The 17182-nt window shown below is 39.8% G+C and overlaps 2 protein-coding genes across 2 annotated transcripts in view; both read right to left on the reverse strand.

Moving 5' to 3' along the window:
- Positions 1 to 17182, reverse strand: part of LOC307037576 (dual specificity protein phosphatase 14) — a 91060-nt gene that overhangs the window by 17969 nt on the left and 55909 nt on the right. The window lies entirely within an intron of this gene.
- Positions 11 to 17182, reverse strand: part of abcf3 (ATP-binding cassette, sub-family F (GCN20), member 3) — a 50205-nt gene continuing 33033 nt past the window's right edge. The window contains exons 14-21 of the mRNA XM_079678552.1: positions 16845 to 16921; positions 14656 to 14700; positions 14442 to 14574; positions 14243 to 14331; positions 2777 to 2868; positions 2467 to 2599; positions 1985 to 2072; positions 11 to 464 (exon numbers count right to left, since the gene is read on the reverse strand). Of these exons, the coding sequence (XP_079534678.1) occupies positions 306 to 464; positions 1985 to 2072; positions 2467 to 2599; positions 2777 to 2868; positions 14243 to 14331; positions 14442 to 14574; positions 14656 to 14700; positions 16845 to 16921 (816 nt within the window). The 3' untranslated portion in view covers positions 11 to 305. The remainder of the gene's footprint in view (positions 465 to 1984; positions 2073 to 2466; positions 2600 to 2776; positions 2869 to 14242; positions 14332 to 14441; positions 14575 to 14655; positions 14701 to 16844; positions 16922 to 17182) is intronic.

Here is a 17182-nt window from a genome sequence, read left to right on the forward strand (position 1 = left end):
AAGAAGAACAGACCATGATCGGATGGATTTATTTGTTTTGTGTCTGAATGTAAATATAATGTTGGGTCCTTTAAAAGAGTCGATGACACAGAAAAAAAAAAAAAATCAGGTTAAATGTAACGATGGACTTTAAATAGACTCCGCCTCCTCCAGAGTTCACTGACATCACCAGGGGAAATCGACCAATCGGCCTGAAGCACATCAGTTCAGAGGAGAAAAAAAAAACGTCCTCCAGGCTGCTGATTGGCTGCTATAACAGGATGTTGTTAGAGGGGGTGGGGCTTGTTGAAGCGCTGAATGGGGCCTCACAGGTAACCCTCCTTCTTGAACTGCTCGTGCAGGATGTCCCTGTACTCGTCGAAGCCTCCGTCGATGCGGCCCACCTTCCCGTGCTCACACACCCACAGCTCCTTGCACACCATGCGGATCAGACGCTCGTCGTGAGACACCAGGATGACCCCGCCCTGAAACATGACATCACACAGTGAGGAGACGCACCTGAGACGCACCAGAGACTAACCTGAGACATGACATCACACAGTGAGGAGACGCACCTGAGACAAACCTGAGACTAACCTGAGACACACCAGAGACTAACCTGAGACTAACCTGAAACATGACATCACACAGTGAGGAGACGCACCTGAGACTAACCTGAGACTAACCTGAGACACACCAGAGACTAACCTGAGACTAACCTGAGACCAACCTGAGACACACCAGAGACTAACCTGAGACACACCAGAGACTAACCTGAGACCAACCTGAGACACACCAGAGACTAACCTGAGACCAACCTGAGACACACCAGAGACTAACCTGAGACACACCAGAGACTAACCTGAGACGCACCTGAGACAAACCTGAGACTAACATGTGACACAACTACAACCCTAAGACAGTCAACTGTTCCCTAAGACAGTCAACTGTTCCCTAAGACAGTCAACTGTTCCCTAAGACAGTCAACTGTTCCCTAAGACAGTCAACTGTTCCCTAAGAGAGTCAACTGTTCCCTAAGACAGTAAACTGTTCCCTAAAGACAGTCAACTGTTCCCTAAGAGAGTCAACTGTTCCCTAAAGGCAGTCAACTGTTCCCTAAGAGAGTCAACTGTTCCCTAAGACAGTCAACTGTTCCCTAAGAGAGTCAACTGTTCCCTAAGACAGTAAACTGTTCCCTAAAGACAGTCAACTGTTCCCTAAGACAGTCAACTGTTCCCTAAGACAGTCAACTGTTCCCTAAGAGAGTCAACTGTTCCCTAAAGATAGTCAACTGTTCCCTAAGATAGTCAACTGTTCCCTAAGACAGTCAACTGTTCCCTAAGAGAGTCAACTGTTCCCTAAGACAGTAAACTGTTCCCTAAAGACAGTCAACTGTTCCCTAAGAGAGTCAACTGTTCCCTAAAGGCAGTCAACTGTTCCCTAAGAGAGTCAACTGTTCCCTAAGACAGTCAACTGTTCCCTAAGAGAGTCAACTGTTCCCTAAGACAGTAAACTGTTCCCTAAAGACAGTCAACTGTTCCCTAAGAGAGTCAACTGTTCCCTAAGAAAGTAAACTGTTCCCTAAAGACAGTCAACTGTTCCCTAAGACAGTAAACTGTTCCCTAAGACAGTAAACTGTTCCCTAAGACAGTAAACTGTTCCCTAAGACAGTAAACTGTTCCCTAAGACAGTCAACTGTTCCCTAAGACGGTAAACGGTTCCCTAAGACGGTAAACTGTTCCCTAAGACAGTAAACTGTTCCCTAAGACAGTAAACTGTTCCCTAAGACAGTAAACTGTTCCCTAAGACAGTCAACTGTTCCCTAAGACGGTAAACGGTTCCCTAAGACGGTAAACTGTTCCCTAAGACAGTAAACTGTTCCCTAAGACAGTAAACTGTTCCCTAAGACGGTAAACGGTTCCCTATGACAGTAAACTGTTCCCTAAGACGGTAAACGGTTCCCTAAGACGGTAAACGGTTCCCTGAAGGTGGGTGATTCACTCACTCTGAACTTGTTGAGGGACTTTGCGAGAGCCTCGATGGTCTCCATGTCCAGATGATTGGTCGGCTCGTCCAGGATGTAGAAGTTTGGACTGACGGGAACAAAAACAAATATACAGTTGACTTCTTACGCATTTACCTGCACATTGGTCACTTTCAACCTTCTTTGCACTATTTTATTTATGTTGTTCTATTTCAATATTGTTATTGTTTTATGTCTTATTTATATTTACATTGCATAGTGGGAGGAGCCTGTGACTTCAGATGTTCATTGCCATATCTACACTGCTGAGCATCCGATGATAAAACCTTTGAATCTTTAAATGACTGTCGTTATTTTTTATGACTACATCACCTTAAAAAATGCATAAACTTTAACAACTTTAAGAAATTGTGGTTTGGATTAGACAAGTTATTTTGATTGTAAAAGCTATACAAACATTAAATCAAGACTCTGCAAGAAGAAATACCGGAGTGTTTTCCTACCACGGCATGGTCATCTGAGCGAAGGCCACGCGACTCTTCTGCCCCCCCGACAGACTGGCCACCGGCCTCGTGGCGAGTTCACCAGTGATCCCGTACCCGCCCAGCTGGTGCCGGTACTCCTCCTCCGGCCGACCTGCACACAAACACACAATCAATCAGAACCATCCAATCAGAACCAAGACCAGTCAATCAGGACCAGTCAATCAGAACCAAGACCAGTCAATCAGGACCAGTCAATCAGAAGCAGACACAGCTCAGCATGGTGTTTGGTTAGGTTTATTGTTATTGTTGTTGTTGTGTTTGTGGTTACCGGGGAAGCGGTTGAGAAGCAGCTCTATGGAGCAGACGTTCATGTCCAGCTGGTCAACGTGATGCTGACTGAAGTAACCGATCTTCAAGCTCCTGGGGACAAAACAACCAGCAAGATGAACCTCAGGAGAAATTCAAAACGAAAATCCTAAGAGTTAACGGTTCCCTAGAAACAGAAGGTGGTTCCCTAAATAGTACTAATAAACTAAGAGTTAACGGTTCCCTAGAAACAGAAGGTGGTTCCCTAAATAGTACTAATAAACTAAGAGTTAACGGTTCCCTTGAAACAGAAGGTGGTTCCCTAAATAGTACTAATAAACTAAGAGTTAACGGTTCCCTAGAAACAGAAGGTGGTTCCCTAAATAGTACTAATAAACTAAGAGTTAACGGTTCCCTAGAAACAGAAGGTGGTTCCCTAAATAGTACTAATAAACTAAGAGTTAACGGTTCCCTAGAAACAGAAGGTAGTTCCCTAAATAGTACTAATAAACTAAGAGTTAACGGTTCCCTAGAAACAGAAGGTGGTTCCCTAAATAGTACTAATAAACTAAGAGTTAACGGTTCCCTAGAAACAGAAGGTGGTTCCCTAAATAGTACTAATAAACTAAGAGTTAACGGTTCCCTAGAAACAGAAGGTGGTTCCCTAAATAGTACTAATAAACTAAGAGTTAACGGTTCCCTAGAAACAGAAGGTGGTTCCCTAAATAGTACTAATAAACTAAGAGTTAACGGTTCCCTAGAAACAGAAGGTGGTTCCCTAAATAGTACTAATAAACTAAGAGTTAACGGTTCCCTAGAAACAGAAGGTAGTTCCCTAAATAGTACTAATAAACTAAGAGTTAACGGTTCCCTAGAAACAGAAGGTGGTTCCCTAAATAGTACTAATAAACTAAGAGTTAACGGTTCCCTAGAAACAGAAGAGGGTTCCCTAAATAGTACTAATAAACTAAGAGTTAACGGTTCCCTAAAAACAGAAGGTGGTTCCCTAAATAGTACTAATAAACTAAGAGTTAACGGTTCCCTAGAAACAGAAGGTGGTTCCCTAAATAGTACTAATAAACTAAGAGTTAACGGTTCCCTAGAAACAGAAGAGGGTTCCCTAAATAGTACTAATAAACTAAGAGTTAACGGTTCCCTAAAACAGAAGGTGGTTCCCTAAATAGTACTAATAAACTAAGAGTTAACGGTTCCCTAGAAACAGAAGGTGGTTCCCTAAATAGTACTAATAAACTAAGAGTTAACGGTTCCCTAGAAACAGAAGAGGGTTCCCTAAATAGTACTAATAAACTAAGAGTTAACGGTTCCCTAGAAACAGAAGGTGGTTCCCTAAATAGTACTAATAAACTAAGAGTTAACGGTTCCCTAGAAACAGAAAGTGGTTCCCTAAATATTACTAATAAACTAAGAGTTAACGGTTCCCTAGAAACAGAAGGTGGTTCCCTAAATAGTACTAATAAACTAAGAGTTAACGGTTCCCTAAAAACAGAAGAGGGTTCCCTAAATAGTACTAATAAACTAAGAGTTAACGGTTCCCTAGAAACAGAAGGTGGTTCCCTAAATAGTACTAATAAACTAAGAGTTAACGGTTCCCTAGAAACAGAAGGTGGTTCCCTAAATAGTACTAATAAACTAAGAGTTAACGGTTCCCTAAAACAGAAGGTGGTTCCCTAAATAGTACTAATAAACTAAGAGTTAACGGTTCCCTAGAAACAGAAGAGGGTTCCCTAAATAGTACTAATAAACTAAGAGTTAACGGTTCCCTAGAAACAGAAGGTGGTTCCCTAAATAGTACTAATAAACTAAGAGTTAACGGTTCCCTAAAAACAGAAGGTGGTTCCCTAAATAGTACTAATAAACTAAGAGTTAAAGGTTCCCTAGAAACAGAAGGTGGTTCCCTAAATAGTACTAATAAACTAAGAGTTAACGGTTCCCTAGAAACAGAAGGTGGTTCCCTAAATAGTACTAATAAACTAAGAGTTAACGGTTCCCTAGAAACAGAAGAGGGTTCCCTAAATAGTACTAATAAACTAAGAGTTAACGGTTCCCTAGAAACAGAAGAGGGTTCCCTAAATAGTACTAATAAACTAAGAGTTAACGGTTCCCTAAAACAGAAGGTGGTTCCCTAAATAGTACTAATAAACTAAGAGTTAACGGTTCCCTAGAAACAGAAAGTGGTTCCCTAAATAGTACTAATAAACTAAGAGTTAACGGTTCCCTAGAAACAGAAGGTGGTTCCCTAAATAGTACTAATAAACTAAGAGTTAACGGTTCCCTAAAAACAGAAGGTGGTTCCCTAAATAGTACTAATAAACTAAGAGTTAACGGTTCCCTAAAACAGAAGGTGGTTCCCTAAATAGTACTAATAAACTAAGAGTTAACGGTTCCCTAAAACAGAAGGTGGTTCCCTAAATAGTACTAATAAACTAAGAGTTAACGGTTCCCTAGAAACAGAAGGTGGTTCCCTAAATAGTACTAATAAACTAAGAGTTAACGGTTCCCTAGAAACAGAAAGTGGTTCCCTAAATAGTATTAATAAACTAAGAGTTAACGGTTCCCTTGAAACAGAAGGTGGTTCCCTAAATAGTACTAATAAACTAAGAGTTAACGGTTCACTAGAAACAGAAGGTGGTTCCCTAAATAGTACTAATAAACTAAGAGTTAACGGTTCCCTAAAACAGAAGGTGGTTCCCTAAATAGTACTAATAAACAAAGAGTTAACGGTTCCCTAGAAACAGAAGGTGGTTCCCTAAATAGTACTAATAAACTAAGAGTTAACGGTTCCCTAGAAACAGAAGGTGGTTCCCTAAATAGTACTAATAAACTAAGAGTTAACGGTTCCCTAAAAACAGAAGGTGGTTCCCTAAATAGTACTAATAAACTAAGAGTTAACGGTTCCCTAAAAACAGAAGGTGGTTCCCTAAATAGTACTAATAAACTAAGAGTTAACGGTTCCCTAGAAACAGAAGGTGGTTCCCTAAATAGTACTAATAAACTAAGAGTTAACGGTTCCCTAAAAACAGAAGGTGGTTCCCTAAATGGTACTAATAAACTAAGAGTTAACGGTTCCCTAGAAACAGAAGGTGGTTCCCTAAATAGTACTAATAAACTAAGAGTTAACGGTTCCCTAGAAACAGAAGGTGGTTCCCTAAATAGTACTAATAAACTAAGAGTTAACGGTTCCCTAAAAACAGAAGGTGGTTCCCTAAATAGTACTAATAAACTAAGAGTTAACGGTTCCCTAGAAACAGAAGGTGGTTCCCTAAATAGTACTAATAAACTAAGAGTTAACGGTTCCCTAGAAACAGAAGGTGGTTCCCTAAATAGTACTAATAAACTAAGAGTTAACGGTTCCCTAGAAACAGAAGAGGGTTCCCTAAATAGTACTAATAAACTAAGAGTTAACGGTTCCCTAGAAACAGAAGAGGGTTCCCTAAATAGTACTAATAAACTAAGAGTTAACGGTTCCCTAAAACAGAAGGTGGTTCCCTAAATAGTACTAATAAACTAAGAGTTAACGGTTCCCTAGAAACAGAAAGTGGTTCCCTAAATAGTACTAATAAACTAAGAGTTAACGGTTCCCTAGAAACAGAAGGTGGTTCCCTAAATAGTACTAATAAACTAAGAGTTAACGGTTCCCTAGAAACAGAAGGTGGTTCCCTAAATAGTACTAATAAACTAAGAGTTAACGGTTCCCTAAAAACAGAAGGTGGTTCCCTAAATAGTACTAATAAACTAAGAGTTAACGGTTCCCTAAAACAGAAGGTGGTTCCCTAAATAGTACTAATAAACTAAGAGTTAACGGTTCCCTAGAAACAGAAAGTGGTTCCCTAAATAGTACTAATAAACTAAGAGTTAACGGTTCCCTAGAAACAGAAGGTGGTTCCCTAAATAGTACTAATAAACTAAGAGTTAACGGTTCCCTAGAAACAGAAGGTGGTTCCCTAAATAGTACTAATAAACTAAGAGTTAACGGTTCCCTAGAAACAGAAGGTAGTTCCCTAAATAGTACTAATAAACTAAGAGTTAACGGTTCCCTAAAAACAGAAGGTGGTTCCCTAAATAGTACTAATAAACTAAGAGTTAACGGTTCCCTAGAAACAGAAGGTGGTTCCCTAAATAGTACTAATAAACTAAGAGTTAACGGTTCCCTAGAAACAGAAGGTGGTTCCCTAAATAGTACTAATAAACTAAGAGTTAACGGTTCCCTAGAAACAGAAGGTAGTTCCCTAAATAGTACTAATAAACTAAGAGTTAACGGTTCCCTAAAACAGAAGGTGGTTCCCTAAATAGTACTAATAAACTAAGAGTTAACGGTTCCCTAGAAACAGAGGGTGGTTCCCTAAATAGTACTAATAAACTAAGAGTTAACGGTTCCCTAGAAACAGAAGGTGGTTCCCTAAATAGTACTAATAAACTAAGAGTTAACGGTTCCCTAGAAACAGAAGGTGGTTCCCTAAATAGTACTAATAAACTAAGAGTTAACGGTTCCCTAGAAACAGAAGGTGGTTCCCTAAATAGTACTAATAAACTAAGAGTTAACGGTTCCCTAAAAACAGAAGAGGGTTCCCTAAATAGTACTAATAAACTAAGAGTTAACGGTTCCCTAGAAACAGAAGGTGGTTCCCTAAATAGTACTAATAAACTAAGAGTTAACGGTTCCCTAGAAACAGAAGGTGGTTCCCTAAATAGTACTAATAAACTAAGAGTTAACGGTTCCCTAAAAACAGAAGGTGGTTCCCTAAATAGTACTAATAAACTAAGAGTTAACGGTTCCATAAAACAGAAGAGGGTTCCCTAAATAGTACTAATAAACTAAGAGTTAACGGTTCCCTAGAAACAGAAGGTGGTTCCCTAAATAGTACTAATAAACTAAGAGTTAACGGTTCCCTAGAAACAGAAGGTGGTTCCCTAAATAGTACTAATAAACTAAGAGTTAACGGTTCCCTAAAAACAGAAGGTGGTTCCCTAAATAGTACTAATAAACTAAGAGTTAACGGTTCCCTAGAAACAGAAGAGGGTTCCCTAAATGGTACTAATAAACTAAGAGTTAACGGTTCCCTAGAAACAGAAGAAGGTTCCCTAAATAGTACTAATAAACTAAGAGTTAACGGTTCCCTAGAAACAGAAGGTGGTTCCCTAAATAGTACTAATAAACTAAGAGTTAACGGTTCCCTAGAAACAGAAGGTGGTTCCCTAAATAGTACTAATAAACTAAGAGTTAACGGTTCCCTAGAAACAGAAGGTGGTTCCCTAAATAGTACTAATAAACTAAGAGTTAACGGTTCCCTAGAAACAGAAGAGGGTTCCCTAAATAGTACTAATAAACTAAGAGTTAACGGTTCCCTAAAAACAGAAGGTGGTTCCCTAAATAGTACTAATAAACTAAGAGTTAACGGTTCCCTAAAAACAGAAGGTGGTTCCCTAAATAGTACTAATAAACTAAGAGTTAACGGTTCCCTAGAAACAGAAGGTGGTTCCCTAAATAGTACTAATAAACTAAGAGTTAACGGTTCCCTAGAAACAGAAGGTGGTTCCCTAAATAGTACTAATAAACTAAGAGTTAACGGTTCCCTAGAAACAGAAGAGGGTTCCCTAAATAGTACTAATAAACTAAGAGTTAACGGTTCCCTAGAAACAGAAGGTGGTTCCCTAAATAGTACTAATAAACTAAGAGTTAACGGTTCCCTAAAAACAGAAGAGGGTTCCCTAAATAGTACTAATAAACTAAGAGTTAACGGTTCCCTAGAAACAGAAGGTGGTTCCCTAAATAGTACTAATAAACTAAGAGTTAACGGTTCCCTAGAAACAGAAGGTGGTTCCCTAAATAGTACTAATAAACTAAGAGTTAACGGTTCCCTAAAAACAGAAGGTGGTTCCCTAAATAGTACTAATAAACTAAGAGTTAACGGTTCCATAAAACAGAAGAGGGTTCCCTAAATAGTACTAATAAACTAAGAGTTAACGGTTCCCTAGAAACAGAAGGTGGTTCCCTAAATAGTACTAATAAACTAAGAGTTAACGGTTCCCTAGAAACAGAAGGTGGTTCCCTAAATAGTACTAATAAACTAAGAGTTAACGGTTCCCTAAAAACAGAAGGTGGTTCCCTAAATAGTACTAATAAACTAAGAGTTAACGGTTCCCTAGAAACAGAAGAGGGTTCCCTAAATGGTACTAATAAACTAAGAGTTAACGGTTCCCTAGAAACAGAAGAAGGTTCCCTAAATAGTACTAATAAACTAAGAGTTAACGGTTCCCTAGAAACAGAAGAGGGTTCCCTAAATAGTACTAATAAACTAAGAGTTAACGGTTCCCTAAAAACAGAAGGTGGTTCCCTAAATAGTACTAATAAACTAAGAGTTAACGGTTCCCTAAAAACAGAAGGTGGTTCCCTAAATAGTACTAATAAACTAAGAGTTAACGGTTCCCTAGAAACAGAAGGTGGTTCCCTAAATAGTACTAATAAACTAAGAGTTAACGGTTCCCTAGAAACAGAAGGTGGTTCCCTAAATAGTACTAATAAACTAAGAGTTAACGGTTCCCTAGAAACAGAAGGTAGTTCCCTAAATAGTACTAATAAACTAAGAGTTAACGGTTCCCTAAAAACAGAAGGTGGTTCCCTAAATAGTACTAATAAACTAAGAGTTAACGGTTCCCTAGAAACAGAAGGTGGTTCCCTAAATAGTACTAATAAACTAAGAGTTAACGGTTCCCTAGAAACAGAAGGTAGTTCCCTAAATAGTACTAATAAACTAAGAGTTAACGGTTCCCTAAAAACAGAAGGTGGTTCCCTAAATAGTACTAATAAACTAAGAGTTAACGGTTCCCTAGAAACAGAAGGTGGTTCCCTAAATAGTACTAATAAACTAAGAGTTAACGGTTCCCTAAAACAGAAGGTGGTTCCCTAAATAGTACTAATAAACTAAGAGTTAACGGTTCACTAGAAACAGAAGGTGGTTCCCTAAATAGTACTAATAAACTAAGAGTTAACGGTTCCCTAGAAACAGAAGGTGGTTCCCTAAATAGTACTAATAAACTAAGAGTTAACGGTTCCCTAGAAACAGAAGGTGGTTCCCTAAATAGTACTAATAAACTAAGAGTTAACGGTTCCCTAAAACAGAAGGTGGTTCCCTAAATAGTACTAATAAACTAAGAGTTAACGGTTCACTAGAAACAGAAGAGGGTTCCCTAAATGGTACTAATAAACTAAGAGTTAACGGTTCCCTAGAAACAGAAGAAGGTTCCCTAAATAGTACTAATAAACTAAGAGTTAACGGTTCCCTAGAAACAGAAGAGGGTTCCCTAAATAGTACTAATAAACTAAGAGTTAACGGTTCCCTAAAAACAGAAGGTGGTTCCCTAAATAGTACTAATAAACTAAGAGTTAACGGTTCCCTAGAAACAGAAGAGGGTTCCCTAAATAGTACTAATAAACTAAGAGTTAACGGTTCCCTAAAAACAGAAGGTGGTTCCCTAAATAGTACTAATAAACTAAGAGTTAACGGTTCCCTAGAAACAGAAGAGGGTTCCCTAAATAGTACTAATAAACTAAGAGTTAACGGTTCCCTAGAAACAGAAGGTGGTTCCCTAAATAGTACTAATAAACTAAGAGTTAACGGTTCCCTAGAAACAGAAGGTGGTTCCCTAAATAGTACTAATAAACTAAGAGTTAACGGTTCCCTAGAAACAGAAGGTAGTTCCCTAAATAGTACTAATAAACTAAGAGTTAACGGTTCCCTAAAAACAGAAGGTGGTTCCCTAAATAGTACTAATAAACTAAGAGTTAACGGTTCCCTAGAAACAGAAGGTGGTTCCCTAAATAGTACTAATAAACTAAGAGTTAACGGTTCCCTAGAAACAGAAGGTAGTTCCCTAAATAGTACTAATAAACTAAGAGTTAACGGTTCCCTAAAAACAGAAGGTGGTTCCCTAAATAGTACTAATAAACTAAGAGTTAACGGTTCCCTAGAAACAGAAGGTGGTTCCCTAAATAGTACTAATAAACTAAGAGTTAACGGTTCCCTAGAAACAGAAGGTGGTTCCCTAAATAGTACTAATAAACTAAGAGTTAACGGTTCCCTAAAACAGAAGGTGGTTCCCTAAATAGTACTAATAAACTAAGAGTTAACGGTTCCCTAGAAACAGAAGGTGGTTCCCTAAATAGTACTAATAAACTAAGAGTTAACGGTTCCCTAGAAACAGAAGGTGGTTCCCTAAATAGTACTAATAAACTAAGAGTTAACGGTTCCCTAAAAACAGAAGGTGGTTCCCTAAATAGTACTAATAAACTAAGAGTTAACGGTTCCCTAGAAACAGAAGGTGGTTCCCTAAATAGTACTAATAAACTAAGAGTTAACGGTTCCCTAGAAACAGAAGGTGGTTCCCTAAATAGTACTAATAAACTAAGAGTTAACGGTTCCCTAGAAACAGAAGGTGGTTCCCTAAATAGTACTAATAAACTAAGAGTTAACGGTACCCTAGAAACAGAAGGTAGTTCCCTAAATAGTACTAATAAACTAAGAGTTAACGGTTCCCTAGAAACAGAAGAGGGTTCCCTAAATAGTACTAATAAACTAAGAGTTAACGGTACCCTAGAAACAGAAGGTAGTTCCCTAAATAGTACTAATAAACTAAGAGTTAACGGTTCCCTAGAAACAGAAGGTGGTTCCCTAAATAGTACTAATAAACTAAGAGTTAACGGTTCCCTAGAAACAGAAGGTGGTTCCCTAAATAGTACTAATAAACTAAGAGTTAACGGTTCCCTAGAAACAGAAGGTGGTTCCCTAAATAGTACTAATAAACTAAGAGTTAACGGTTCCCTAGAAACAGAAGGTGGTTCCCTAAATAGTACTAATAAACTAAGAGTTAACGGTTCCCTAAAAACAGAAGGTGGTTCCCTAAATAGTACTAATAAACTAAGAGTTAACGGTTCCCTAAAACAGAAGGTGGTTCCCTAAATAGTACTAATAAACTAAGAGTTAACGGTTCACTAGAAACAGAAGGTGGTTCCCTAAATAGTACTAATAAACTAAGAGTTAACGGTTCCCTAGAAACAGAAGGTGGTTCCCTAAATAGTACTAATAAACTAAGAGTTAACGGTTCCCTAGAAACAGAAGGTGGTTCCCTAAATAGTACTAATAAACTAAGAGTTAACGGTTCCCTAGAAACAGAAGGTGGTTCCCTAAATAGTACTAATAAACTAAGAGTTAACGGTTCCCTAGAAACAGAAGGTGGTTCCCTAAATAGTACTAATAAACTAAGAGTTAACGGTTCCCTAGAAACAGAAGGTGGTTCCCTAAATAGTACTAATAAACTAAGAGTTAACGGTTCCCTAGAAACAGAAGGTAGTTCCCTAAATAGTACTAATAAACTAAGAGTTAACGGTTCCCTAGAAACAGAAGGTGGTTCCCTAAATAGTACTAATAAACTAAGAGTTAACGGTTCCCTAGAAACAGAAGGTGGTTCCCTAAATAGTACTAATAAACTAAGAGTTAACGGTTCCCTAGAAACAGAAGGTAGTTCCCTAAATAGTACTAATAAACTAAGAGTTAACGGTTCCCTAAAAACAGAAGAGGGTTCCCAAAATAGTACTAATAAACTAAGAGTTAACGGTTCCCTAGAAACAGAAGGTGGTTCCCTAAATAGTACTAATAAACTAAGAGTTAACGGTTCCCTAGAAACAGAAGGTAGTTCCCTAAATAGTACTAATAAACTAAGAGTTAACGGTTCCCTAGAAACAGAAGGTAGTTCCCTAAATAGTACTAATAAACTAAGAGTTAACGGTTCCCTAAAAACAGAAGGTGGTTCCCTAAATAGTACTAATAAACTAAGAGTTAACGGTTCCCTAGAAACAGAAGGTGGTTCCCTAAATAGTACTAATAAACTAAGAGTTAACGGTTCCCTAGAAAAAGAAGGTAGTTCCCTAAATAGTACTAATAAACTAAGAGTTAACGGTTCCCTAGAAACAGAAGGTAGTTCCCTAAATAGTACTAATAAACTAAGAGTTAACGGTTCCCTAGAAACAGAAGGTGGTTCCCTAAATAGTACTAATAAACTAAGAGTTAACGGTACCCTAGAAACAGAAGGTAGTTCCCTAAATAGTACTAATAAACTAAGAGTTAACGGTTCCCTAGAAACAGAAGGTGGTTCCCTAAATAGTACTAATAGACTAAGAGTTAACGGTTCCCTAAAACAGAAGGTGGTTCCCTAAATAGTATTAATAAACTAAGAGTTAACGGTTCCCTAGAAACAGAAAGTGGTTCCCTAAATAGTACTAATAAACTAAGAGTTAACGGTTCCCTAAAACAGAAGGTGGTTCCCTAAATAGTATTAATAAACTAAGAGTTAACGGTTCCCTAGAAACAGAAAGTGGTTCCCTAAATAGTACTAATAAACTAAGAGTTAACGGTTCCCTAGAAACAGAAGGTAGTTCCCTAAATAGTACTAATAAACTAAGAGTTAACGGTTCCCTAGAAACAGAAGGTAGTTCCCTAAATAGTACTAATAAACTAAGAGTTAACGGTTCCCTAGAAACAGAAGGTGGTTCCCTAAATAGTACTAATAAACTAAGAGTTAACGGTTCCCTAAAAACAGAAGGTGGTTCCCTAAATAGTACTAATAAACTAAGAGTTAACGGTTCCCTAGAAACAGAAGGTGGTTCCCTAAATAGTACTAATAAACTAAGAGTTAACGGTTCCCTAGAAACAGAAGGTGGTTCCCTAAATAGTACTAATAAACTAAGAGTTAACGGTTCCCTAGAAACAGAAGGTGGTTCCCTAAATAGTACTAATAAACTAAGAGTTAACGGTTCCCTAAAACAGAAGGTAGTTCCCTAAATAGTACTCATAAACTAAGAGTTAACGGTTCCCTAGAAACAGAAGGTGGTTCCCTAAATAGTACTAATAAACTAAGAGTTAACGGTTCCCTAGAAACAGAAGGTGGTTCCCTAAATAGTACTAATAAACTAAGAGTTAACGGTTCCCTAGAAACAGAAGGTGGTTCCCTAAATAGTACTAATAAACTAAGAGTTAACGGTTCCCTAGAAACAGAAGGTGGTTCCCTAAATAGTACTAATAAACTAAGAGTTAACGGTTCCCTAGAAACAGAAGGTAGTTCCCTAAATAGTACTAATAAACTAAGAGTTAACGGTTCCCTAGAAACAGAAGGTGGTTCCCTAAATAGTACTAATAAACTAAGAGTTAACGGTTCCCTAGAAACAGAAGAGGGTTCCCTAAATAGTACTAATAAACTAAGAGTTAACGGTTCTAAGAAAAGAGAGAATATGGTTCCCTACACAGAACGAAGAATTAAAACCTATAAACAAATAGCCAACATAGTCCCCTGATGAGAGAAAAGAATTCCCCTAACAGAATGTATAAACAAAGAGCTATGGGTAAACTGAGAAGGGAAAAAGGTTCCCTAACATTGTAATACGTTTACTCGAGAGTGAAGGTTCCCTGTGGACGGGTACCTGTGGGCTTGTCTCATTCCGTTGACCGGCGTTAAGTCGCCCATCAGCAGCTTCAGCACGGTGGTTTTACCCGCGCCGTTTTCACCGACCTATCAGGAAACACAACAGCGTCAGGTGTTCAGGTCACTGATTACAGAACATTCAGACAGGTGTGAAGTCTCATGTGAATTCTGGGCTCTGATTGGCTGGTTGAACGTACGATGCAGATGCGAGACTCGAGGTCGGCCGACACATTGAGTCCAGAGAAGAGAGGACGGTCCGGAGTGTAGTAAAACTCCAGCTCATCCAACTGAAGGATGGGAGGAGACAACTTCTCAAAGTTATCTGGGAACCTGAGGAACACAAAGCATGTTCATCAAGTAATCAATTAACTCATCAATTAACCAATCAATCAATCAATCTGCTCTTCTTACTTTAAGGAGACCTCAATCTCTTTTTCAAGCGGCTTCATCTCAGGTCTGCAGGAAGAAACAAACAGAGTTACCTGTCTGTCAGAGGACCGTCACAGCAGCACAGGTAGCAAGGGGCACAGGTGTGCACCAGGTGTGTGTATCCGGTGTGTATCAGGTGTGTGTATCAGGTGTGTGTATCAGGTGTGTGTGTCAGGTGTGTATCAGGTGTGTATCAGGTGTATATCAGGTGTGTGTGTCAGGTGTGTATCAGGTGTGTGTGTCAGGTGTGTATCAGGTGTGTATCAGGTGTGTGTGTCAGGTGTGTATCAGGTGTGCGTCAGGTGTGTGTGTCAGGTGTGTATCAGGTGTGTGCATCAGGTGTGTGGGTCAGGTGTGTATCAGGTGTGTATCAGGTGTGTATCAGGTGTGTATCAGGTGTGTATCAGGTGTGTATCAGGTGTGTATCAGGTGTGTGTGTCAGGTTTGTATCAGGTTTGTATCAGGTGTGTGTATCAGGTGTGTATCAGGTGTGTATCAGGTGTGTATCAGGTGTGTATCAGGTGTGTGTGTCAGGTTTGTATCAGGTTTGTATCAGGTGTGTGTGTCAGGTGTGTATCAGGTTTGTATCAGGTTTGTATCAGGTGTGTGTGTCAGGTGTGTATCAGGTGTGTATCAGGTGTGTATCAGGTGTGTATCAGGTGTGCATCAGGTGTGTGTGTGTCAGGTGTGTATCAGGTGTGTATCAGGTGTGTATCAGGTGTGCATCAGGTGTGTGTGTATCAGGTTTGTATCAGGTGTGTGTGTCAGGTGTGTATCAGGTGTGCATCAGGTGTGTGTGTGTCAGGTGTGTATCAGGTGTGTATCAGGTTTGTATCAGGTGTGTGTGTCAGGTGTGTATCAGGTGTGTATCAGGTGTGCATCAGGTGTGTGTGTGTCAGGTGTGTATCAGGTTTGTATCAGTTGTGTGTGCATCAGGTGTGTATCAGGTGTGTGTATCAGGTGTGTGTATCAGGTGTGTATCAGGTGTGTATCAGGTGTGTATCAGGTGTGCATCAGGTGTGTGTGTGTCAGGTGTGTATCAGGTGTGTATCAGGTTTGTATCAGGTGTGTGTGTCAGGTGTGTATCAAGTGTGTGTACCAGGTGTGTGTATCAGGTGTGTATCAGGTGTGTGTATCAGGTGTGTATCAGGTGTGTGTACCAGGTGTGTGTATCAGGTGTGTGTATCAAGTGTGTGTATCAGGTGTGTGTATCAGGTGTGTGTATCAGGTGTGTATCGGGTGTGTGTATCGGGTGTGTGTATCGGGTGTGTGTATCGGGTGTGTGTATCGGGTGTGTGTATCGGGTGTGTGTATCGGGTGTGTGTATCAGGTGTGTATCAGGTTTGTGTGTCAGGTGTGTATCAGGTTTGTATCAGGTGTGTGTGCATCAGGTGTGTGTGTATCAGGTGTGTATCAGGTGTGTATCAGGTTTGTATCAGGTGTGTGTGTCAGGTGTGTATCAAGTGTGTGTACCAGGTGTGTGTATCAGGTGTGTGTATCAGGTGTGTGTATCAGGTGTGTGTATCAGGTGTGTGTATCAGGTGTGTGTATCAGGTGTGTGTATCAGGTGTGTATCAGGTGTGTATCAGGTTTGTATCAGGTGTGTGTGTCAGGTGTGTATCAAGTGTGTGTACCAGGTGTGTGTACCAGGTGTGTGTATCAGGTGTGTGTATCAGGTGTGTGTATCAGGTGTGTGTATCAGGTGTGTGTATCAGGTGTGTGTACCAGGTGTGTGTACCAGGTGTGTGTACCAGGTGTGTGTATCAGGTGTGTGTATCAGGTGTGTGTATCAGGTGTGTGTATCAGGTGTGTGTACCAGGTGTGTGTATCAGGTGTGTGTATCAGGTGTGTGTATCAGGTGTGTGTATCAGGTGTGTGTACCAGGTGTGTGTATCAGGTGTGTGTACCAGGTGTGTGTACCAGGTGTGTGTATCAGGTGTGTGTACCAGGTGTGTGTATCAGGTGTGTGTATCAGGTGTGTGTATCAGGTTTGTGTACCAGGTGTGTGTATCAGGTGTGTGTATCAGGTGTGTGTATCAGGTGTGTGTATCAGGTTTGTGTACCAGGTGTGTGTATCAGGTGTGTGTATCAGGTGTGTGTACCAGGTGTGTGTACCAGGTGTGTGTACCAGGTGTGTGTACCAGGTGTGTGTACCAGGTGTGTGTACTCACAGTCTCTCCAGTAGTTTCAGTTTGCTCTGGACCTGAGCTGCTCTGTTAGCGTTGTACCGGAATCTGTCGATGAACACCTGAAGCACAGACACACGCCGTCAGTGACGCAATGCATGCTGTCTGTACTGTAGTAGTACCTGTATGTGCTGTCTGTACTGTAGTAGTACCTGTATGTGCTGTCTGTACTGCAGTAGTACCTGTATGTGCTGTCTGTACTGCAGCAGTAGTACCTGTATGTGCTGTCTGTACTGCAGTAGTACCTGTATGTGCTGTCTGTACTGCAGTAGTACCTGTATGTGCTGTCTGTACTGCAGTAGTACCTGTATGTGCTGTCTGTA

Source organism: Notothenia rossii (assembly GCF_949606895.1).
Source record: "Notothenia rossii genome assembly, chromosome: 4".
NCBI lineage: Eukaryota > Metazoa > Chordata > Actinopteri > Perciformes > Nototheniidae > Notothenia > Notothenia rossii.